The sequence below is a fragment of the Anopheles maculipalpis genome, chromosome 2RL (genome assembly GCF_943734695.1).
Source record: "Anopheles maculipalpis chromosome 2RL, idAnoMacuDA_375_x, whole genome shotgun sequence".
In the NCBI taxonomy this organism is placed as follows: domain Eukaryota; kingdom Metazoa; phylum Arthropoda; class Insecta; order Diptera; family Culicidae; genus Anopheles; species Anopheles maculipalpis.
Window position 1 is genome coordinate 70852761 of NC_064871.1, and position 24188 is coordinate 70876948.

At 42.0% G+C, this 24188-nt stretch overlaps 7 protein-coding genes across 7 annotated transcripts in view; 3 read left to right on the top strand and 4 right to left on the bottom strand.

Annotated features, from left to right (window-relative positions):
• LOC126567447 (RNA cytidine acetyltransferase) overlaps positions 1-24188 on the top strand; it is a 617063-nt gene that overhangs the window by 94223 nt on the left and 498652 nt on the right. The window lies entirely within an intron of this gene.
• LOC126556382 (formin-like protein 1) lies at positions 6520-7304 on the top strand. Its single transcript, XM_050211648.1, has 4 exons — positions 6520-6622; positions 6688-6765; positions 6963-7055; positions 7153-7304. The coding sequence occupies exons 1-4, from the start codon at positions 6527-6529 to the stop codon at positions 7291-7293; spliced, it is 408 nt and encodes a 135-aa protein (XP_050067605.1). The 5' UTR covers positions 6520-6526; the 3' UTR covers positions 7294-7304.
• Positions 11602-13676, top strand: LOC126555990 (zinc finger protein 184-like). The gene is made up of 2 exons (XM_050211145.1): positions 11602-11770; positions 11832-13676. Exons 1-2 carry the CDS (start codon positions 11606-11608, stop codon positions 13674-13676), a joined length of 2010 nt encoding a protein of 669 aa, XP_050067102.1. The 5' UTR covers positions 11602-11605.
• On the bottom strand, positions 14520-15752 carry LOC126556162 (alcohol dehydrogenase class-3). Its single transcript, XM_050211384.1, has 2 exons — positions 15704-15752; positions 14520-15635 (listed from the first exon to the last, which is right to left on the bottom strand). The coding sequence occupies exons 1-2, from the start codon at positions 15722-15724 to the stop codon at positions 14523-14525; spliced, it is 1134 nt and encodes a 377-aa protein (XP_050067341.1). The 5' UTR covers positions 15725-15752; the 3' UTR covers positions 14520-14522.
• On the bottom strand, positions 16476-17715 carry LOC126556151 (probable RNA 3'-terminal phosphate cyclase-like protein). The gene is made up of 2 exons (XM_050211372.1): positions 16906-17715; positions 16476-16829 (listed from the first exon to the last, which is right to left on the bottom strand). Exons 1-2 carry the CDS (start codon positions 17713-17715, stop codon positions 16476-16478), a joined length of 1164 nt encoding a protein of 387 aa, XP_050067329.1.
• On the bottom strand, positions 18315-19494 carry LOC126556216 (peroxisome assembly protein 12). Its single transcript, XM_050211444.1, has 4 exons — positions 19363-19494; positions 18807-19300; positions 18528-18749; positions 18315-18444 (listed from the first exon to the last, which is right to left on the bottom strand). Exons 1-4 carry the CDS (start codon positions 19480-19482, stop codon positions 18324-18326), a joined length of 957 nt encoding a protein of 318 aa, XP_050067401.1. The 5' UTR covers positions 19483-19494; the 3' UTR covers positions 18315-18323.
• On the bottom strand, positions 22792-24110 carry LOC126556531 (serine/arginine-rich splicing factor 1A). The gene is made up of 4 exons (XM_050211792.1): positions 23944-24110; positions 23479-23848; positions 22942-23030; positions 22792-22885 (listed from the first exon to the last, which is right to left on the bottom strand). Exons 1-4 carry the CDS (start codon positions 24108-24110, stop codon positions 22792-22794), a joined length of 720 nt encoding a protein of 239 aa, XP_050067749.1.

The window sequence follows — 24188 nt, forward strand, 5'->3', positions numbered from 1 at the left end:
ACGAATATGATAGAACCTATTAGCTCATAGGCTTAAGGAACCAAATAACGCACTGGACGGTATCAGAAAATGGTGTAAAATAAAAAAAGGAAAAACAATTCCAACGTGGCGAGATCTAAAGGCGCCTGATAAACTTCTACAGCTCTGGCCTTTCAAATTGTCCAACCAATGAGCCTTGGGTCCAGAGAGCATCGAACAGATTTCATCTTACTAGCTGTGCATTTCAATGTTACTACCATGTTACTACCCTTTAGTCAGTGTAGCGTAAGCGTTAAGTTTGCTTTGTTGCATCTGATCTTCCTGATTAGTCCTGATGGAATGTTATACAACGAAGATCATACTAAACTCTGCGTTATCCGTTAATCGTGATTCTCTCGGTACGATCTTTGTTGATTATTCTAGTCACTAGAAACTTCAAAAGATTGTTTCAATATGGCGCCGATATGCCATCTTTAATTCTTGAAAAATGTAAAATCCTTTACTTTTTAAAAGTAACAACGTTGAATGTTAATTAGAATATGTCTTTAAGATGAGAACCAATAGTTTTCAAGACAAGCAAAACAAATCAGCACAGTCAGTCCGTTGGTAAGCGAGCAGGACTAATATATTTCTTTACATTGCCTAATTACTCTACATTTGGCTTGCTACAAGAAGCAAATACAACAAGAGACCATTATTTTGGGTACCACAAAGCAGTAACGAATGTAGAACAAGGTGTGTAACACGAAACAAAACCCACAAAAAGCTTTAGCGTGAGTTATCGTCAAAAAAAAAAACGCATCAATATCCCACTGCACTTCAAGGAACGCGGTGCAGGGAGAACGTTTTTAGACCGGCGTAGAACACACCGTGCGTAATGTGATAAATGATATAGAAATTTCGTAGCAAAAGGAAGTGCAGCAATCGGTGCTTCTTATTTTAATCGCATATTTTGCTATATTTTCAACGCCATCACGGTCCAGCACTACGGACACGTACGCATGTGCGTTTGTTTAGAGGAAATTTGATAAAAATTATCTTTAGCGAAACCAGTTTGATAATTAATAGCCAGGCACAAGCGAATGAATGGTGCAGCCAAACTGCTTACACTGAAACATGATTATGTGTTAGGTTTTCACAAATTAGAGACTAAAACTGTGCTACATTGAACTGTTTTTGAGTTTGATTTCGATGATAAGATGTTTCAATTATACTTTGCATCCTTTCTGATTTAAGTGCCTCGCTTGACGAACAAGCAAAACATGACCGTCTTCACATTTGATTTTATATTTCCTTCGTGGCTTAATAGAAAATTCTTCTCCGTCATTTTACTTTTTTAATCACACATTTCCTGTGTAAATTTAAAGGTAGAACTTTGCATTCAACTCAAAAATAACCCATTGCAGGCTGTGCACAAGGAAATTAAGAAGAAGAAAAAAAAAGCTTTAGCTTCGTCGAGCAAACGATTGCATAATTTTCACGACCAACACTTAAATGACGATTGGCGATAGTTCTCCAAAGGCATGTGCAACTTAATACAACATGTAGCTTAAACGGGTAGAGAGACACAGATCGTGTATTAGCTGTAAAAGATTTAAAAAGAATAGCATCACCGATACTGAATCGATTCACAATGTGCATACAGCAAATCGAAAATTTTGTCACGTACTTTTACTCATTTCGCATCGAAACGATCACGATCGCTTTTAAGCAAAACAAAATGGCTACCTTCGATGTAAGCAGTGTATCCGCCATTGAAATGCTTTAAATTCGACGCGGAAATTAACCGCAGGTTCAGATGCTGTAACTTATTTTCCGATGAGCTCTTCATCATCCACTAGATGTAATTAATCGGTTTCCCGATCAGAGCACTTGTCCCACTGCGACGGAACCATGCCATGCACCGGCCAACTGTTGAACTGTTGCTCCCTTTCATGCTCTTTCTGTGCCGCACACCGTGTGCTCCAATGTTTAGGTGAAACACATTAGGTGAAATAATAAACGAAATAGTTTAATATGAATCGACAACAACAATGTCTTGGTAATATTGCTTTAAATAATGTAACAGGAGGAATCAATTTACCTATTTTGAAAACAACCTACCGGCATTGCGCATTGGCCCGGCACAATTTAAGCTTTATTTCCTCACGATGAATTATGCGTTAAAGAGGTTTCATTGTGGTTAAACACACGTTTGATTTGTGTTGGTGCATTCTCCAAACTGTTTCCCTTCGTAAGTTGATCTTTTTGTCAGTATCATTTAGCTCGCTTTGAACCATCAAACCGTTAGTGTCTATGTGCCAAAAAAACAAATGCTCTAAAACGGTGGGTTGTTTTCGAATGTGTGGTAATTAAACGTAGAAATACACAGAAAAAAAAACCCACAACCTAGGTCGTTCCTGAGAAAAAAGATTTTACATTTATAAGAATTATGTTTAAGATATAGGCAACAAATTATGGTTCAGCATTAAACTGTGTGTGTGTGTGTGTTTCGCAAATGGAAAAGAAAAATTCAAAACCTCGTCAACCTTACACCAATCGGCACAGCAAACTTCGTTCAAATCTTGCGATCTTGCAACGTAATATATTGATCGCCAGATGTTAGCAAAAACCAAACTGTCTGTTTACTAAAAAAAAAAAAAAACAATCGTACCGTAAAAAGAAACAACAGCTGACTATGGAACCAAGCGTTTACATTAAGCTCAATGTGTACATGTTTCGTACAGTAACACCGCAGTATAAGAAATTGCTCTAACCAAATTTGTTTTTACTTCGCGTCAAATTATATTTGTCCATTGTGCAGCTCAACAGTTGCCAAAACGTTGCAAAGAGTAGCATCAACGTTCGATGGGGATAGGCACGATTAATTTTGATGAACTCCTTAACAAATGTTTATGTTTCGTAAGCTTCAGTTCTGGTTTCAGTAATCGGTTGATCGTACACATGGTCGACAAACTTATGATGTAAAACGACAGCCTGGGAAAGTAGAAGGGCTAAAGTTCGTTTTCGCCATTCACTGACTCACTTTTGATACTTCTTTCTTTATAATGGTGAATTGCATAGAAAACCATCGACAGCTAGGCACGTCGTACGCACCAACTAGCTGCTAATAAGGGTATGCAAAAGCGAAAAAATATAACCCATTTGAAAATTGCAAGAGAGAAGGGAGATTACAAAGTACACAAATAAAATTTAGCATTTTGCCATCTTTGCTAGTAGCGAACTGTAGGGGATCATGCAGTCAGTAGCGGTTCTCTTGCGCAAAGTACGTTGAAGTAGCCTTAATGTTTGCATTTTAGTAGAACAAAGATTTAAACATTTAAACCTAAAACGCGTGATGATAGTGTTCGATACGAGCATGATGACTAAAAGCGACATCTTAAACTTCTGGCTTGAGGTGAAAGAAAACAGTGCACCCGGCACTAAAGCAACAGAGCAAAAAAAAATAAATACTAAAAACGTCGTTGGGCATAAAGGGAATCTGAACACACAACCGTTTCGATCGAATTGATTTATCCATTTTATTTTTAACAGAAGCCTAAAAAATAGAAGAAACAAATACACAAAATGAAAGAGAAAAAAAAACAAGATGTTAAAAGTAATACTCAAATTTTAAAGCATATACACCATTTTTAACACATTTATTGTGTAGCTACAAGTAAGCACACGAATAGAGCGCCCAAAGGACGATCGCCTGGAGCAAGCAAACAAACCTGAAACGGATCCAACGATCGACTGGCGATATACTTGTCACCCATCCCCCCCTTCATCAGCTCAATACCATAACCAAAAAAACAAAAAAGTGAAACAAACAATCGTACTTGGGATATAAAAACTGAACACGATCGTTGCTCTCTTTCTCTCTCTCTCTCTCTATCTTCATGTCGATAATTGTTGCACATTCAAGACGTGGTATAAACTATAATGCGAGTTTGATAGCCCATACTCCAGTTAATAAATGCTGTTACTTTGTTAACCGTAAGCATGCGCTGTTCGAAAACCGAGAACAAATATAAAATTCGTTATTCCACGTCTGATGATCGCTTAAGCGTGTAGCGCAAGTGACACCACAGTACTAAAGGAATTTAACCGCACACCATAAATCGCTAAGTGTGAATTGTACCGTTGGTAATGGTGGACGATTTTAAACCAACTTCGAATTTCTCGTTTCATCGTGTTAGTACGCTAATTGGAACTGTTTCTTCGCCATTCGCTCCTAACTACCTACCTACCTACCAACCTACCTACCTAACAACTTACCTATGATGGTTATTCCTATATCTACATACTTACGATAGCTATCTTTATACAAAACCTATACCCTTTTCCGTGTTAAACTTCTTCAAAACAACATCTAGCGTAGCCAACCATCTACTGTACTGAAACTCGTAGGGAAGCGATACAACAACCATACATCGGGCATAATTACTGCAGACAGAAAATCCATCAAATCTCATATACTCATAACAACACATCAGACTGGCGCACTTATGCATAATCCTCAGAGAGGTCATCGTGAGAGGCGCTGCAAGATGGAACAGAACAAATTTAAATAAATCCCACACACACACAAGCATCCAGTCGCATTATTCACACAGCCATACACACGAAAAAAAGGTGGATTACAGGCTGAAGAAAAGAAAACAAATTAACATTATGCCAAACGATGTAAGTAATGCAAAGAAGGGCTAGGTTCACTCTCGTGCATAAGACGCGGCTGTAGGCGATAATACTCAAACATAAACCAAATACCAATGAAGGGATTCGAAATGACCAATTTCTAATGACGGATCTGTAGCGGTTGTAGCAGTAGCGCGGGACGTTTGATATATCTCTGTATAGCATAAGTTTTATATTCAACTATTTGCCAGTTATTCGGATAGTAGTACTCATCTTATTCTTCTCATTTCATATTTAATACCATAGGTTTAGAAAGTTAGTTTAGTTGCCCTGCGGTAGTTGAGCCGGGAGGCGTTCGCATAGTTTGTTCATTCGCGTTCACTTTTAAAGCAACGTTTTGTGAGGCTGTCGTCTCATTCGTTTCCAAAACTGCAGCAACGACAGACACACAAAACAATCACACAACTAGGGAGATACTCCACAGCAACATGATTACGATCGTTAGCATGCAAGTCGTGTAAAGTTTATTTTATTTCCTATTAAGGTTAGCGGATGAAAGTGTTCGCAAAATAAAACATCAATAACGAAAAACAGTTGCGAACAGGTGATCGGGGAAAGAAAAAAAAATCCTAATGAAAATGTATTCAAACTCAATAAATGCCAACAGGGCGTGGTACACACATAAACGAAAATAAAAAAAAATTCAAAATATAGCAAACAAATAAAGACACTTCTAGGAATAGTATTTAAAAATAAATTTAAAAACAAATAAAAACAAAGAACAATTCGTAAAAACCAAAACCCACTTGCATAAATGTAGTTTTAGTGTCAAACCAGTCTAATTAACGCCTAAAAGCAGTAAAAATAAAAACCAAAAACATTACTAGGATCGGTAGCATTACTAGTACAGGCATGTATTATTTTCAGTTTGGTTTTCTTCGAAACACATAGTAAAACTACCCATAGAAACTAGACAGAACGAGCGGAGCCATTGAAACTAAGCTCCCTGATATTAAACTAGTCACTGGAAAAATGAAACTAAACAAAGAAAACGAAAGCATCAAACCTCTCGCCCCAATCCACGATAATTGTACAATCTTTAAACAAAAAATCAACCACCAACACACAACAGCAGAAAAGCATAAAAGTATATACAAATAACTACAAAGAATTTGCGATGCAAAAATGACAAAACATCGATCCAAACACACACACTGATATTGGAAGTTAGGTCTCTTAAACTCATCGGTTTGCCTTGGTTACTAGAGTTCAGTTCACGTTCGCTACGTTGTCCGAACGTAGAAGAGATACATTTAACGATCTTTATTGCCTACTGTACATATTGTTAAATAGTTCTAATCAAGAGGAAACTAAATAAATTATTATAAAATTGAAATAGATCCGAAGGTGTTGATGTACCATTTCTTGTGTCAACTGTGTCATGGCGCGCCGGCTGTACAATGGATTGCGAATGAAATGTGTGAGAAATAGATTAAATCATGCATACAGCCGGGGACAGCACATTAAAGTGATTATCACCATCTGGAAGGTCGCGGAAAATTATAGATTACACATTTGACAACTTCCCGTAGCTTGAAATCTTCCGATCAGGTGGATTTAAACACACACACACATATCACCCACTTTAGTCTTTCTTCTGGCGAAAAAATAAAAAGCAAAACAAACATAAGCTAAGCAACATGTTTTCCATCCGGCTATTTCGACGGGTAATCGAGATCGGAACGAACACTATCGACACCGTGGTACAGCGTCGTTGACACGCAAAGGATGATTTACGCTCGTTAATAAGCCTCTAATTGATCATATCGAGGGTGAGAATCTCATTGCCGACGGTAACGATTGTGCTATAAAAACCCGGCATCCAGATCCGAATGCTAACAGTAACTTTCTGACAAAAGTCACCAGCATGGCTCGTTTTACTCTACTTGCGGCGATATTCGCTGGGCTAGTGTGTCTGATCGATCATTCCGCCGTCTTAGCCATGCCGAATGCAATTCAGGCGGTAAGTGGACGTATTCACGTCTGCATAGACTTCCATTAACTACAACTTTCTGTGCTCTAATTTAGCCTTCCGATGCATCGCAAATACCCAACTTTCCGGGACCTGGTGATATTCCAAAGCCTCCCGGAATGCTACACAGTCGAGTAAGTAGGAACAACTGAAGTACAGCCAGAGGCGGATCTTCCAAGCTGAAGTCCAAAATGAATTTTAGCTACCGCCCTGTCGTTTCCAATGATGGGGGCCCTAACACCCATTTTGCTTGGGGGCAAAATCCACCTCTAAAGTACACCTAGCTCGAAAGACTAAAAAATTAAACACACAACTTTTTATCTACCCACAGGTAGCACGTCAAGCACCGCCCGAAATTCCCGGGCAAGATCAGTTTCCACCACCACCGCCGCCGCCGCCCCAAATGTCACAGATGCCACAGATGGTTTGATTCGTTAGCCACGGCAATGTACACACTTTACCGGACCTATCGCTTACATCCTATCCAAACACACCTTTCCTTCATTTCCCGCTACTTACAGAGATCCCGTCGAAATGCAAGGACATCGATCGAAATGGCAAACATGCTGCCGGCGCTAGAACCCATATCGTATATTTCGTTGGCTCGTGAAAAACGAGCCGCCAAGGGCACGGGCGGCAAGCTTCCCAGCAAGGCTGGATAGGGGAAGTAACCAAGCAGTTGAGGCAACACCTGATTCTTTCGTCTATAGTTCGGCTTTCGAAGGATGCATTCCCGTTTGCCGTTATTAATGCATAAAATAAGCGGTCTAACAAATAGCATATTCATATGTACTACAATCAAACCAAATAAAGTAACATGCAAGCAAACAATACTACCGACTTAGAGACTCCAAACCCGTTTCGTGTTTTCGATGGTTTCGTATGTCATTGAAACCTCGAAGTGTGGACGCGTCTTTGGAATCGGAATGGGTGTGCAATAACCATTGCAATGGGCAATCGTTGATGAATTCAAATTTGAAAAAATACTGCAGCGGCACGTGAGCTGAACTTCAGGAAGCTTTAACGTGTAAAATTGATCAGCGCACATGACTAGAGCTTCCTGCAGTCCTACGATCAACGAGACTGTTGCCTAATTTACCTTAGTTGTTTCGTTGCACCTCTTTCCGTCTGCTGTCCCTTTAGTACTACACCAGCTAAACCATTGTGGAAGCTCACCTACGAATGCTCAAGGCACGTCTACCCACAGCAGCTAAAACAGGATTGTCCCCAGGAACGTCTTCGCACTTATATTGAGCGCGTCCAATCCCAGCTTTATTCCAATACTAAATCTTTCTGGCGTTACGCCAACAGTGGTTGTGGCAACTCTAGTGTCTCTTCTACGATGACTATGGGCGATGTCCTCTCCCATCCGATATCCACTCCCATGGCTGTCAGTAGCAGCTAGCTCATCCGCGTCCCTCTCGTCAAGGCGAGGAACCCCTGGTACTCACCACCCACCTGAAGCGCTCTTACTCTCCTGGCCCAGACGGCATTCCCTCTTCAGTGCCGATCGACGCCAAAGAGACGTTTGCTCTCATATTACCGTGCCTAAGGAAATTTTTCCCTTGAATTAGAAATCTGTCTTTTCGATTCCGATCTTCGATGATTCCGCTGATGGATTAGAGTCACCTTACCAGCACGGGCCCCGATTTGTTTGTTGGATGAGTTCCTCATCTTCAGTCAAGGGTTCCTCAGGGTGATATCTTGAGGCCTCAATTGTTTTCTCTGTTTATCTCGGATTGAATCAGATCTCCCCTAACCTAAGTTAGTTCATCTGCTGTTAGTCATCGATGTCAAGTTCTATATTTTTGTGTCCTCGTCTCATGACTTCCACTCCTTCCAAAGCTACCCTGATGCATTTCCTGTTTGTTGTTCCTCCAATGGGCTCACCCTTCACGTTTACAATAGCTGCGTTATCTTGTTTGTCCATTCTCTCGTTAAGCAATTACAGAACTACCAGCTGGGCATAAGGACCTTGATGTATGGTTCGACAACAGTTTGTCTTTTGAGCCAGATATCAAATCAGACCTCGGGTAGGCCGCCAAGGTATTGAGCCTGTTCTCCCGAATGGCGCCGGTGATCCCTTGTGGTTGAGGGCGTTGTACGACTCTCCCAACGTTGTTTGGTTTCCGGCAGATGTCTCCTCTTTGGATAGGTTGGAAAGGATGCTGGATAAGTTTACGCTCATCGCCATCAGTCGCTTCCTAAATGTCCCCAGAGTTGCTTCTCCTCTCTATCCAGTGACAGATGACTTCTGCATATGTTGCTTAGGCAGTCTCTTGTCTTGAAGCCAAGCATCAACTACTCAACAAATTCACCATTAACGTGCTATAAAACGTTATTGTTAAGTTAAGTTATTTAAGGCGCAGGGCGTTACAGAACTGATATCACCATGCTATATTATGTATTTTAAAAAGCATGACACAAACATGCCAAATTTGTTGACGCGTTCACCCGGTAATTAGGAGTTAAGTCCAGTAAGTCATTTAATTGACAGCATGACATCGAATGTCGTTAAGCCAAAAAGAAAATATTAATTGAATTTTTAGTTATACATTTCTATGCCATAACTACGCGGAATTGTCCTTCCAAATTAAGCAGTAAATAAAAACGGAAATATTCTTTCAGTACGGAAACATGTTTCTTTGATTTGTATGAATTTTTCGAAAAGTTGGGTTTACGCCATATATTTTCAAAACATTAACTTACTATCCATCAATCGCATCACGTGATATTCTATGTACCTTTTTCAAGTGTACGCGCAGAGTACATTTTTGGAAAAATTTCTTCCTACACACAAAGCATTCGTGATTACGCTGCTCCAAATGCCGTTTCACATGGTTCCGGTAGCAGGCACGCGTTTGAAGACATTTACCGCACATATCACATTTGAACGTTTTCCCTTCGATGTGCGTATCCATATGGGCTGTACGCAAGCCTGGTGTTTTATATGACTTACCGCAGATTGTACATACATACGGCCGTTCCCCGGTGTGTGTACCTGTGGAGTAGAAAAGTAATCAGTAGCTGAATTATCGTTTTCTCTTGAACATCACAATATTCTGTCGTTTAGTATACTCACGCTCGTGTAATTTCACCGAAGCCTGCGAGGAAAATGTCTTATCACATTGAGAACATTGGAACGATTGCTGCTGTTTCTTCAAATGCTGTGATAAGGATTTCCATGAGAGAAATTTCCTATCTGAAACCGACATTTGCAAATATTAGCAAACGTATGGAAAATGTGCACATATGCAAAAACAACTTACCACAATGTGTACACTCATATTGTTTCGCTTTGCAAAAGAGTCGAACGTGCTGTCTCAAATCGACCCGATCAATTTCCTCGTTGCAGTGGGGACAGTTTGGCGAAAGGTACTCTACATGCTGGTTGCTGATGTGTATGATTAGCCTTGCCAGTGAGCTATACTCACACCCGCACGCTTCCAAAGGGCAAGGAAACTTGTCCAAATGGGTAATGATATGCTGTTTCAGATGAAGCATATTCTCGTACCTCGTATCACAGATCCCACATACTCCTGGGCCGACATTGCTCTTAGCTAGCTCCATACCGGTTACTTCTTGAGATTCAGCATTCTCCTGTTGGTTGCATGCATTTCCTGTACAGCGACGTTTGTGTTCGTTGGAATCTTGCTCCGTTAAAAATACATATTCACAATAGTTACAGGAAAAGATGCGCATATGATCCAGTACGATTTGAGAATCTGTGTGAAGCTTCATATGCTTTGCTAGACGTGATCGACTGATCACTACTTTCCCACATATGTCACAAACATAATCATTGTTTTCGATAGTTTTTCCACCAGCAGCTTCTAAAGGCTCAAATGGCGATGATTCATTTCCAAAATTTGGAGATCTCAATTCTGCAGCAGCTGACGTATCTTCTGCTCCACTACCCATACTGATGTTAGGATCCTTAGTCAGTCGGAATGCCTCAACCTCACTGCTTATCATACCCACAACTTCTTCTTCGATTGTTTCTTCAACATATTCCACCAACAAGGGAAGTTGCTGATTGATGTTAAATACGTCTGCTCGTTCCTCTTCATCCTCCTCGTAGCAGTCATTTTCTTCGATACCAATTTCATCCGCTTCAGGAACAAACGGAGGCTTTAGTTCAAACATCGATTGCAGCAAATGTTCTGCACGACGACATTTTTGCTTAAATACGTGAAACTGGAATACAGTCGATTTGCACGTTTGGCATATTTTGTTCGGCATTTGTTGGAAACTTTTAACCTATAAATATAAAACACACCAATTTGTCGCTCTTCAAGTAACGTTTTAACCGTATTTTATTTACCTGTATCCCTATACAGTCTGCGATCACATCGCTCAGCGCCACACACGTCCCGTCCACAATTGCGTGCGTAAATATGTTAAACAGAAGCTCATTCATATCCGTTTCAGACAAACAGATACGGCACACTTTGCGCAAATCAATATCTAAACTTATTTCACTCATTTTCTGTTCAGCGTTCCGATGTTTTCTCGGCTTTGCTTTTAGCAAAACACATAAATTCTGTTCAAATTTCTTTGTTTACATTTACCCTTAGAAAATGTCAAACCTGCTCCATTTATATTGATCCATACAACCCAATCGTTTTCATTTAAATTTGAATCAATTTTCACGATAAAATTGTACAAAAAACATTGTAAAATGCAGAAGAAAATATTATCACATAAATAATAACAACAATGATCATGTAAATTATTTGTTTATCTTTTCATGCGCGCCTTTCCGTGACATTCGCAATACAAATGGACTTTTAAACACAGCACTGTAAACCACCAACAAATTTTGGCTGAATCAGTTTTGTTATCCCACTGCAGGGAGAACAACAAAAAATCTAACAAATCTCGAAATATTTTGCAATTGTTGCCTTATGTGACCGTTTTATAACAGATATTGTAGTGCGCTCAAGTTAAACACTCCGCAGGAAAAGCATCACAATGGAGATGCAGGAGCTGGAACTAACCATCTCGGCGGAGGAAATATGCCGCACCTGTCTGGCTGCGGCCGATCGAACGCAGCTTAAACCGATATTTTGTAATGAAATTTTGGATGGACGCATCGTACCGTTTCCAAGCGTGCTGGAATTGGTGATCGGCGAAAAGGTAGGCTTCAAATGCGGAACATTATCACATTGCCACGGTAAATAACATACAACCATTGCAGATCGTTAAAGACGCAAAACTTCCCAACAATGTATGCTCTGAGTGTAAAGGGAAGCTACGGGACCTTTATCTCTTTGTTGGCATGACACAAAAATCGAACAAACTGCTGTACGAAATATTTAACGTTCAACCCTCCCGCCTAGCAAATACAATCAAACACGATACCAAGCATGCGGAAAGCCAAACAGAAACATTAGAAAAATCGGTGTTTAATACACTTCCGAAGAATGTTAGCATGAAAGAGATCGGAACGCAATGTGCAAATAATACTGCCGACATGTGTTGCCAAACGGACGCACAATATGTACTGGAAAATGCGGAAATTGTGCCTAACGAAGTCGTTAAAATTGATGAAAACGAGTTAATTACACCGATCATCATAGACGATGAAGAAGCCAAGCCTACTACAGAAAACGAGCTTTTCCGCGAAAGTTCTATCGAATGCACATTGATGAACTTTGATGATAATGCTGACGATGAGGATGATGATGATGATGATGGAGAGAATAAGTACGAAATGGTCCTTCTGGCAAATACGGAAACAAATACGGATGAATGTTTTACAATTCGTCCCGTAAAGGTCGAACGTAAGCAGCAAATCGATCGGTCACAAATGATAATTTCTAGCACTGAGCCAGCGACAACAGGATCAATGCCGAGAACCCTACTGTCTAAGCCTACGATTGATTGGGAAAAGAAACCTGTGGCACGACAATTACGAGGCAAAAAAGCACACTGCAGCTACTGCAACTGGAACGGCCGTCGAGCAGCAGTAGAACAACATTTTCAGGTTCACAAAGAAACATTCGAGCTTTGTCTAGATTCGAACGACTACTATCGATGCAGCGATTGTTTTACGGTGTTTATATCCCAGATCCACTTTATTGAGCACTTCTCTACGAGTTGCAACCGTGTGCCAGCCGATAACTACGTTTACCACCCGGATCTCAACAAGCACGAATCATTTTATCATAATGGGCTCGATATATGCGTACCAAGGTTGAAAACGTTCAAAAAAATCGGTAACAAATATCAGTGCGGCCGTTGCATAAAGCATATTTCAAACAGCTTCGATGCAATGCGCCCACACTTGCTGTCCCACGAAGCGGAGGACGATAAGTCAGACGACGTGGAGTTACTTTGGAAAAGGAACCATCTTCACAAGATCCACGTGTGCGGTATATGCAAGGTTCAGTTTCCTGATGCAACCTACATACGGCAGCATCTTTACTTTCATCAAGACTCGTTCATCTGCATTTACGGCTGCGGAATCATCTTTGTTAGCTTTCTGGAGATGACTAATCACATCGAAAGTAAACATATGCAAGGTCGCGAAAGCATTGCGGAAGCCAACGTGGCTGAGGATAGCGCACCTGCGGAAAACTATCAGTGCACACAGTGCGGCAAAACACTTGCCAGTGCTGAGTCACTGAAGAACCATATAAAAAATCACACACGTAGATACGTTTGCACTGAATGTAACAAATGTTTTGGCCAGAAAAGCGACCTCACCAATCATTGTCGCATTCACACGGACGATCGGCCGTACGCGTGCAAGCTGTGCGATAAGAGATTTCGCACCAACAGCCATGTTCGGGATCATATGTTTACGCACGAGAATGTTAACAAATACGAGTGCGATGTATGCCACAAGATGTTCAAGGCCAAACGTATCCTGGCTGCACATGCCCGGCTGCATGGAGGAGACAAACCGTATCAGTGCAAACTTTGTTACAAATGTTTCTCCCGCAAACAGCACCTCATATCGCACCAAAAAACACACTTCAAACCAAGCAGTTCCGGTACAGCTTCTAAACCGGAGAAAGCAACGAAACGTTCTCCGTGAACGGGCGAGCGAACAATCGAGAGAACAGTTCTATCAATCGAGTTTAAAAAAAAAGTCTATGTATATATTTAATAAACGAGACAGGGACTTTGATGTTCAAATCCCATCCGGAACCGTTCCCTTGTATTGATGAGGAATTACTATCCAACTACGGTGGTATCAGCAAGTATAGTAAGCCCCACTATACGACCTAAGTGACCTAGCCGGTTAAATTAAAGGGATGCAGACGACAAGTTAATTTTTCTTCTAATGAATTATACTTTGGGTTTGAGAAGAGTTCGATGCTACCTTTTTTTTTTTTTTTTGAATTAGAAGAGCGCGCCCAGAGTCCTCAGTTTTTTTAGGCGAAGCTTTCGGTAGCTCTCGAGCTCACTACCTGACACTTCTTCTTCTTCTTGGCCTGCTCAGTGTTGAGCACGTCGCGTCGCCTATGGCCGTTTCCAGGCAACTCGGTCTGGTGCTGCATACGATCTCCGACAGCTTTGACTCCACCTGATTCAGTCAACGATCTCGTTGTGCTCCTCTACGGTCGCTGACGAACAACTTCCTGGTGTTCGAAACCGACATCCAGCCATCGTATCCTTCCGGCTTTGACTACCCTCAGGATATCAGCTCCGCGTCAAGCAGCTCATCAAACTCGCAGTTCATTCTCCTTCGCAGAACGTAGAATTAGTATTAGTGTAAAACCGTATTAGTCATATAACTTTTATAATAAAATATCTTTTATTTCCCTTGCATGTGGTTGTAATATTTTTACAAAATTCGATTTTGAAAAAGCATATTTGGCAGGGAAGCTTATGTTGGGCAACGATTCCTGAGCTCGGATGTGGTTATTTCAAAAATAGTTTACATGTTAACCACCGACCGAATGCTTTTGCCTTCATGCATCAGCGTAAATGCATCGTTGATCTTCTCCAGGCCCATGTTGTGCGTGATAAATTCATCCACCTTCAACTCCTTCTGCAGATACTGATCTACCAGCTTCGGCACGCTCTCGACACTTTTCCATCCACCGAAAGCCGTCCCCTTCCAGGTGCGCCCGGTAACCAGCTGGAACGGCCGAGTAGCAATTTCCTTACCAGCCTCGGCAACGCCAACGATCACCGACACTCCCCACCCCCGCGTACAAGACTCCAGCGCAGCACGCATCGTATTCACGTTTCCGACACACTCAAACGTGTAATCTAGTCCGCCATCCGTTTTCTCAATCAACACCTGTTGAATCGGTTCCTTGAAGTCGTTCGGATTGACGAACTCGGTGCAACCGAACTGTTTCGCAATCTCAAATTTGTCCGGATTGATGTCGACTCCAATAATACGACTCGCACCAGCCGCCTTGCAGCCCATTACGACCGCCAGCCCAACAGCACCCAGACCCCACACAGCACAGGAACTGCCAGCCTCCACTTTGGCCGTATTGAGTGCCGCTCCATAGCCGGTCGGAATGCCACAACCAAGCAAACACACCTTCTCCAACGCAGCGGAAGGATCGATTTTCGCCAGCGATACCTCAGCTACCACCGTGTACTCGGTAAACGTGGACGTTCCCATGAAATGGTAGATCGACTTGCCGTTGCACGTGAACCGTGTTGTGCCGTCCGGCATCACACCCTTGCCCTGGGTAGCACGCACCTTCGGGCAAAGGTTGGTTTTGGGGCTTTTGCAGAACCGACACTCGAAACATTGAGGAATATACAGCGGGATAACATGATCACCCGGCTGGAACTTGGTAACACCTTCGCCCACACTCTCCACTACACCGGCACCCTCGTGCCCGAGAATTACCGGGAACATACCTTCCGAGTCCAACCCACCGAGTGTGTACGCGTCCGTGTGGCATACACCGGATGCGGCCACCTTGATGCGAACTTCACCTGCCTTGGGTGGTGCTACTTCGACCGTTTCGATCGTGAGCGGTTGCTTCGGCTCCCATGCCACGGCCGCTTTACACTTGATCACCTGCGGAAAGCAAAATTTTGATTAGTTTTGCGCCGAGATGGGTTAAAGCGGGGCCTTTTTTTTGTTACCTGACCAACAGTTGAAGCCATCGTTACCGTCTATCAGTGTACAAACTCCAAATCGGTTGGTCGGTAAAATGTGTTATCAAGTCGGAAAGCGATGATAAGCCGGTTTTTGCTTTACTTTTCACTGTTGTACAAATGTTCAAAGGAAAAGAATAAATTATCGCTTGACGTTTGGCACACACAAACACACTTTTGCGCTTCAACGAAATAGTGATGAGAATAACAACTCTTTTCAAGGAATTGATTCACTCTGACTCACTGTTTGATTCACTGTAATAAGGTGCTTGAAGGTATCCTGCAAAGATATATTACATTCTTCCACTATTAACTTAACTTAAATTGTAATGACCTGGGGTCGATTGCATCGGGATTACCTCTCGTAAAATTTCTCATGTAATTTTCATGAAATTTACTGTAACTGAAACAGGGTGAAGTTGGTGCGCTTCACGACAATCGAGACGAGACGCTTGAACCGATGCGCTTCAAAACTACATATTCCCGACATTTTAAATTTATCGTTCACATAGCATTGTAGAACGATGTTCAGTCGCGGGTATTTCGGATCGATTTTTGTCGGTTGTTTTCCGAAGCTCCCGCGACTAAGCATTCTCTCGAATCGGTGTCGTTTTTTTTGTAACGTCTTGTTCTACTACCGGTACACAACTAGAAGACGTTATGCCGAAATTCCCGCAACTGAACAGAGGCATATAAAACTGTAAACCGAGTTATATTTAAGCGTAATTCGCATTTATTCATCCTTATAATTCGTTGCTGATTAGTTGGCCCGCTTGCTGAAATTACTATACCCTGCACCGACACAGGTCAGCATGACTTTGTTGGAACCGGACAACTCTTCATCATCTTGGGCCTCTTCACCCTCCTCACCGTTCGCATTCTCTAGCTTAAACGTAATGCCGAAAAATTCTCGCAAATGCTGCAGGAAATGAATGGTATACTGTGAGAGTGGTCCAATAAGAAACTTCGAAACATCCTTCTGTGCCAACGCCATATACAGCACAACCAGCCACTGAAACGCGGAATCTACACAGCCACCGCGGAACACCTCATCCAACAGTTTCATCGCTGCCTCGCGGCCAAGATCTTCCGGTATGGATGGATTGCCTTCTTGCTGTTGTGAAACGAAAACGATTTGAAAGAGAAAACATCAACTTTATCAATTAAGAAATAAAATAATCCCACTTTACCTCTTCCATGGTTTTGCATATAGCTTCCGCAGCAAACGTGGTACCGTCGGTTGTTTCGGCCACAAGGTTTATACCGTACCCGGGACTGTTTCCCGACCGCTTGCCCTTATGCTGGTCCGTGTTGATATAGACGTCGGGTAGAAAATTTAGCATCACTCCTTTCGCATGCTCCACAGCACGATTGGCCATTGCGGGACTAACCTTACAACAGTAGGCTGTGCCACGAATGCGCTTGACCATCGTTTGCTTCGTGCACTGGATAGCTTTCAGCGATTTACGCACGGGACAACGGAATGTGATTTCACCGCCTCCACCCGGCATCATGCCGCGCTTGAGTATTTTTAGCTCAAGACCTTCGTCCACGAGCAGGAACCGTTTCAGAGCGGGCAGGGCGGAACCCTTGATATGATCGACCGAAGGGCTTTCTTTGCTATTCGTCACACCGGTCAGCGTGACCTGCAGTGGTTTCTTGCAGAACGGGCCAAGTGCTACCAACACGTCCAGATAGTAACCAATGCCCCGTTCGGTACTGCAATCATGATGAATTGTTCCACCATACAAGAGTCCTGGTTGATAAAGGAACGAACAACCATCGCGATCTACTCGAGTAATCGTACCGTTTGTTAGTTTGTCCAGCAGTTGAAGCAGGTTCGTTTCGTACTCTTGCAGACCGGGACTATTCTCTCGGTGTGGCCGTATTTCCCGTATTTCGATCGCTTTTCCACTTAACGTTGATAGCAGAAGCCGTTGTTTAAGAAAGTTACTCCCATGGTATATGAGAAACCCATTTTCCTTCCCGACACAGGTCATTTTCACAGGTTTAAATCGATAATTCGGCAGAGCACGCGTTTTCTGTTGTTGTTTGGAGAGAAGCTGTCAAATGGTGTTGGATGACAAAAGGTTTGTTGTGATAATTTTAAAGCACTGTTTACACGTTCCGAAATGTTGAAAATAAACATTGATACCTATCGCTATGGGAGCGTTCATAAATTACACAACGCTCTGAACGAGTGGAGGGGGGGGGAGGGGACTTCTTTATGATATGTACCAGACAGTAAGGTAAAACCAGAGATGAACCCTCCCCCCTTTTTCCAGAATATTTTGTTGCAGCACTGCGAAGGCCACAGACCATGGGAAATTTTGTTACGGTAGAGAGGAAGGGTGTAAAAAATTACGAAAATATCGTTACCTACTTTATGGACAAACCCTAAGTGAACTATTCAAATATCTCCACCGGGAATCGCTTTTACCTTTGTATCAATGTATATTTATAATTTATCAATATTATACAATCTTTATCACAAACCAGACCTGCAAATTTGTGCCTCTGAATGTTACCCAAACCTACTAGAAAACCCACTAAAGAATTTGTTCTTTGCTGTGCTATCCAAAAAGCCCAAACTAAGAAACTTAACAAGTCAGTCATCGTCGCCGGTAAAAATTCCGATTAAATCGTTAATGGTAGCAGGATACTTAGTAACAGGACATCTGCTTTCCGACTGAAGATGGGTAACAATGCAACGGTAACAATAAACATATCTGCAATTATGAAAAGAGACCCATTCTGGTTTAAACATTCTACTGAATATGAACATTTTAGATATTAAGGAAATAAATATTACCCAGAAACGGATACCGCCGTAGGAATGATGTGCTTTTGTAGACAAATTGGACACACGTTTGCGTACTTTGCCGCATTAGCATCCGGTTCAGGAGCGTCCGGTATCGGTAGCTTCGAGAGATCACCAATATTCGCTTCCGTTTGCCACCATTCGATGAATTGGAGGAAAAATGCAGACAACTCCAACCATCGCAAAAGCGCGGAACTTAACATTGTAGCAACTCTGCAAAAAGGAAAGTATCAGCAATTTGTGTTCGAATGCAGCAAGCAATCGGCTTACCTGACTTTCCCGTGTAATACATCCCTAAACGACCAACTTTCTTCCTGTTCTGGAAGGTACGTTAAGCCTAGTCTTAAAATTTGCAACGAAGGAGAATGAGTTTGGGTAACATTGGCCAGATAAGACACATAATTAATCAGCTTTACACTTTCGTAGCACGCCCTTGCGTACGGTAGCAAATGGTACAGCAGCTTACGATTGGCCGGAATGTGTTTTCCGTTTTCATAATCCTCTTTCCATCGCTCACAAGCTTTTTCTAGCTTGCGAACGATGTATGGCACCAGAACAAGCACCAAGAACGACCAATTGCGATCCTTCGTGGTGAATGTTTTGCTTCGCAACGATGTTCTCGTAAGTCCGTAAAATATCTCCGCCAACGAGCCACCATAGTGTTTAATATAGTACCCTTGTGTGAGACTGTTGAAAAGCAAATAGAATTCGTCATAATAACGAACGAGTCCTCCAAACACTGTAGGTTTCACCGTGGCTAAAAACTAATGATACATAAATTAATATGAAATCTAGATGATTTTAAGTATAATTGACGTTTACTTACATCGACCACGCGTTTGATTGCAGGATAGAATGTACCATTCAGCGAATCTGCCGCTAACACTTCGAACAAAGAAGGTTTTACTTCTACATTCGGCGTGATGTGTGCACCTTTCGCCGCCATCGTTGTGGATTGTTTACGTTTTTCGGCGAAGTGGTCAGCTGTCAACGTGATTCACAGGGTTCTACATTTGATCATGTAAAAGCATCTATGATTTTGATAAACGCATCAGATGAAATGGTAGACTAAGCTAAACAGATGCGGATCAAGCCCTTCTCTAGAGGCTCTAAGCGGAAATGTAGTTGGGTCTTTTGGCTCTGTAATTCGGGATTACATGACAAATGGAACGACTCACCGGGACTACTAGCTGACCTAAGCATATACTTCCCGCCGGGATCGCTCCGAGCAAGATGAACCGTGATTTCAACGTCGTCTGTGATCACCCGTACTCAAGGTAAGGCCTCCAACCCCCAACAAGCCTGTAAGGGATACACCCGATGAATATCTAAATTCGCTTGACCGATTTGTATCGCCGATTAGCATTGAGAGTCCTCCTACCAAAGGTAAGTCCTCGATGTCTCCAACGTTCCAGGAAGGAATTATGTATCGTAGGAACATTTTTGTTTCTCAATCAACGTTCGCTCCCCCTGCTACAAAAAACAAATTCAAAATGCAGAATTTTTGGTTTGTTAAAATGTTACTCCTTTGCTACTTTATTAGCTTAACCAGAGCACTCAAACTGCATTATCCATACTATTGCCTTGATGTTTTTTTTGTATATATTTGCTGTATATAATCTTTAGTGCCTGATAATCCAGAGTATAGTTGAACGTATTGCTGTGTTTCATTTCAGAACGCGTGCGTTTACTTACGATTGAGGCATTTATACGAAATTCCATTTACCGGCTGCCAGTCCCCGTTCCGCGTTCCTTATCCAGTAGGAGGCATTTACCAAAAAATAATCTTACCATCAAAAGATCCTAAGCGTGTTATCGCGAATGCAATCAGCTAAAACGACGGCTTTTGTTCATATGCTCCTCCTCCGCGCAACTTTGAATTCGTTTTCGCAAGGGCGATAATAGGAAAGAAGGTTAATATATAAGGGAAATTGATTATCTTTTATCATCGAGTCCGATGAAGCATGGGAGAACGAAACAGTCTGTACAATTTGAAGAAAGACGAACAGAAGAAAAGATGGAAAGATCAATTTATCCCGTGTGTCTCTAAATCCTCTGGAACAAACAGCTGTGAATGAGGAAGTATACAGCGAAAAGATATTCCAGAGAGCATATAACATAGAGAAGGTTATAAAATTTGGTGTTAAATGCTACAAGAAGGTAAAACTGGTGTTAATTGATGAAAATTTGTTTTAGTCTTTACCGAATGGTTGGCACATTCCATTTCCAACGTCGATCCAAATCGCGGACATGGATAATCCTAATGCCTTGTTCCACTTTTAATTGTTGGGCACAAGCGTAGCAGATGCGTCCAAGGATATGCTATCATTCCACTCATCACTACCGACACAAAAAAATACGGTAACCTGGTAGAATCTTGGATACGACGATCCGGAACATCTAGCGTGATCCAATCCTACTATCCACATCCCTCGTCGTCCAGCGATGGGAAAACCAGATTGCCCAGCGGGGGTTGTGGAGGCAATGCACAACTTATATTCCAGAACCAACACACAGCCTTTATCCTTGAGATCTCCTGTTTCCAACGGTGATCCATGAGTCCAAATCACAGTGCAAAATTATTTTGAAATCCACGCCTCCACGGACGAACTATTTTTGCTGTGCTTTCAAACATTTCCTTCCATTCCTTCCTAATATGCATCGCTAGTCCCTCGATGTCCAGGATTCTCCTTCAATCCATCCACGCATTTTTGTTCCACTTGACATGGAAAGCTAGTTCCACCAAAAGAGAATAAAGTTTTTTTCCATCTTCCATCCATCATCTATGGCACCACCATGTCCGTTTCCCTTGTCGGTACATTTTAATATCGTTAGTTCAGAGCTAAAAAGCTCCAACCGACGATAAAATAATCCGCTCTTCAAAAGAAGTACGGTGAGAAATGGGCCAAAATTTTTAGATTCTAATACCATAGTATGGAATCCAAAATATGCAAAAAGCTGCTAATAAAGCACACAGATGACGTCTAACGAACAAATCGTCCATCATTCATGTCCCAAAATTAGGTGCCAGTGTGCAGTGTGTATACGGCGAACTGCGTTCATCAATATCCCCGTAGGTTTCAAAGACCCGTTCAAGAGGTGACCCATTATCAGCCCACGGGCGGCACTAATCGATAACGACTCCCGTCATTATCGTTGAGATATAGTGCGCGCTGCTATTCCTCATCGTAAATTACTTTCCTCTGAGGCGCACTTTTCAAAATTATCACATCCTATCAATCCTCTAGACCCTGTCAGAAAAAAGAACAAAATAGTATGTTTAGTTTCACTCTGGTACAAGTAAAGGGAATAGGAATCTTCTCTTAGCATATTGAACATTTATCGATTTTGCGCTACATTTAAAGGAAAAATATGATCAAAGCCATCAATCGTCCTGGATGCTTCCTTCCGCCATTAATACTACTGTCTCTTCTATCGCCATGCACTATTTTCTGGTAGAATAATTTTTCGCTACAATCGGTTTAACCATCACCCTTATTGGCGGTAATACGGTGGGCGACGTTCTTTTCAATCTAAAAAAACGCTCAATTTAGATAAGTGATGATGTTCGGTAGGGTGGCTGGATCAAATTACTAATAATGTTAAGTTAAGAACGGTTTTGCGCTTGGTCTAAGCAGCTTCGCCGTTAGATACACACACACACTCACTTAATCATCTATGCGTGCCATTATGTTTCCTATGTATCTGCCCGCGTCGCGAATCGCTTTCCCTGATTATTACAGTATTTGTTTACAATTTCTAGGCAGAGTTCATGATCCTTGCTTGAACAAGGAATGTTTCTTTACACTTCCTGCCGTACGTCCTAACGTTCGTTTTAAGTCTATTATTGAATTGCTTGCTGTGGTTGTGGTGTATTGGGCTTATCCGTGCTACTTCTAATCCTTCTTAGGCTTTTATAGGGCTAAACTTTAACCAATATCCAATACACTTGTTGCAAAATATGTGTTTGACAAGCTATTCTTACACTATTGATTGTGAAAAGCAACCTTAAGAGGGAGAGAAGGTTTAAAAACAAACACTACCGAACGATTCGGAAGTGTAGGGGAAAAAAATGCATACTAAAATAAATGTTAAAATTTAAATTAAAACAAAAAATGCCCAATTAGTCTGCTGTCAGGGCCTTTGTTTGTTTGTGTGTCTGTGGGTACATTTGCGAAAAACTGGAGAAGGAAGTAGATTTAGCGTTTTTAATTACTTTCATCTTCTTGGGAACTTAGCCCTCCTCCAACGGGGTTCAATTGTAGGATCGGGAACGTGATCTCGAGAAGCTCCGCTTAACTGGTGAATAGGTCGGTGTTCCTCTTCGACGGCGCGGTGAATAAGATCTGTGAAATGGACGGATCAGGACATTAGATGAGGTATTTGATAAAAGAAAATTGTAAAACTATCATTCGACGATAAGTACCTGTCCCTGTAATCACGTTTTTCGTCATTTCCAGAATCTTCCCGCACATGAATGTATGCAACTTCGCCCTGTGTATGTACATTATGGTGATAAATTATTAATATCGTCGCTACTATACTAAATCCAGTATATTTATGGGAAAATAGGCATGAAAGTGGTTCCCGATGTTTCTCAAAACAGGGCCTGTTCTTGCAGGTAGGTGCAATTGAACGGTTCGGAAACATCCAGCAGAACCGTCGGAATCGTACTCGATAAGTATTAGCATACATATTAATTATAAGAGCAGACGCATATGATAACATATTAGTGAAGGGCAAAATGCTGCAAGAGGCATTACGATACAGAAGAATAAAATTCCAAAAAATGTTGCCCATACTTCCAGTACGATTTCGGTGACGGTTTCGATGTTTTCGACGGTTCCATACGCAACCGGCTATTATGTTTCCTTGTAATCGGAACCAGGATTACACCAGCCGGAGCTTTAAAAAAGAAATGCTGCCAACCAGACCCAATTACCTCGTGTGAACGAAAACGGGAATCGTCAAGCTTTTTGATCGCGTACTTCATGTCTTCGTGCCTTAAAAACTCTACCACACCCGTTCCATCCTTGTAAACATCAGCAAAGCACACATCGCCAGCCTCACGCATATGATCCTTCAGGTCTTGCCACGATCCAGACGATGGCAATCCAGTTACCATCACGCGGAACTGTGACCGGCGTGCCGGTGGTCCACGATTTCCACGATCGCCTCTGCTGCTGCGGTCACTGTTACCTTGCCGGCTACCACGATAACTACCGGGACCACCACCCCGTGGGAACTCGACCCTTAACCGATAGCCATCGTAATCGTACCCGTCGCGTGCCTTGACCGCATCGTCAGCGTCACTGCAAAAGAGATTAAAACACACAGGAACAAAACCGGTGAACGAATTGCTCCTTTCCTTTTCAGCAAAAGCCGCGTTTCGATAGTGACGCTTTACCGTGCATCCTCAAACTCCACAAAAGCAAATGGCGGCCCGCGGCGATTTTTCAGATCCACGAACGTTACTTTGCCGAACTTGTGGAACAGATCCTGTATATCCTTCGTCCTGATGTCGGGTGGCAGATTACCGACATAGATACGGCACTCGTTACGGCCATGAGACATGCTTTTACGGGTTACAATTGTTCGCACCGAATTCCTAGGAAAAGCACAATCAACACGGGGGGGAGGTTCTGTTTGCTG

Excerpts from the sequence above, each read along its gene's own strand:
- LOC126556382 (XM_050211648.1), top strand. The coding sequence starts at position 6,527 with ATGGCTCGTTTTACTCTACTTGCGGCGATATTCGCTGGGCTAGTGTGT. Across the intron at positions 6,623-6,687 it reads TGCCGAATGCAATTCAGGCG|CCTTCCGATGCATCGCAAAT; the intron begins GTAAGTGGACGT and ends GCTCTAATTTAG. Across the intron at positions 6,766-6,962 it reads CCGGAATGCTACACAGTCGA|GTAGCACGTCAAGCACCGCC; the intron begins GTAAGTAGGAAC and ends ATCTACCCACAG.
- LOC126555990 (XM_050211145.1), top strand. The coding sequence starts at position 11,606 with ATGGAGATGCAGGAGCTGGAACTAACCATCTCGGCGGAGGAAATATGC. Across the intron at positions 11,771-11,831 it reads AATTGGTGATCGGCGAAAAG|ATCGTTAAAGACGCAAAACT; the intron begins GTAGGCTTCAAA and ends CAACCATTGCAG.
- LOC126556162 (XM_050211384.1), bottom strand. The coding sequence starts at position 15,724 with ATGGCTTCAACTGTTGGTCAG. Across the intron at positions 15,636-15,703 it reads TGGCTTCAACTGTTGGTCAG|GTGATCAAGTGTAAAGCGGC; the intron begins GTAACAAAAAAA and ends TGCTTTCCGCAG.
- LOC126556151 (XM_050211372.1), bottom strand. The coding sequence starts at position 17,715 with ATGACCTGTGTCGGGAAGGAAAATGGGTTTCTCATATACCATGGGAGT. Across the intron at positions 16,830-16,905 it reads TATGCAAAACCATGGAAGAG|CAAGAAGGCAATCCATCCAT; the intron begins GTAAAGTGGGAT and ends GTTTCACAACAG.
- LOC126556216 (XM_050211444.1), bottom strand. The coding sequence starts at position 19,482 with ATGGCGGCGAAAGGTGCACACATCACGCCGAATGTAGAAGTAAAACCT. Across the intron at positions 19,301-19,362 it reads CAATCAAACGCGTGGTCGAT|TTTTTAGCCACGGTGAAACC; the intron begins GTAAGTAAACGT and ends ATGTATCATTAG. Across the intron at positions 18,445-18,527 it reads ACGGCGGTATCCGTTTCTGG|ATATGTTTATTGTTACCGTT; the intron begins GTAATATTTATT and ends TCATAATTGCAG.
- LOC126556531 (XM_050211792.1), bottom strand. The coding sequence starts at position 24,110 with ATGTCTCATGGCCGTAACGAGTGCCGTATCTATGTCGGTAATCTGCCA. Across the intron at positions 23,031-23,478 it reads CCCGTTTTCGTTCACACGAG|GGCGAAGTTGCATACATTCA; the intron begins GTAATTGGGTCT and ends GTACATACACAG. Across the intron at positions 22,886-22,941 it reads TACTTATCGTCGAATGATAG|CAGATCTTATTCACCGCGCC; the intron begins TTTTACAATTTT and ends CCGTCCATTTCA.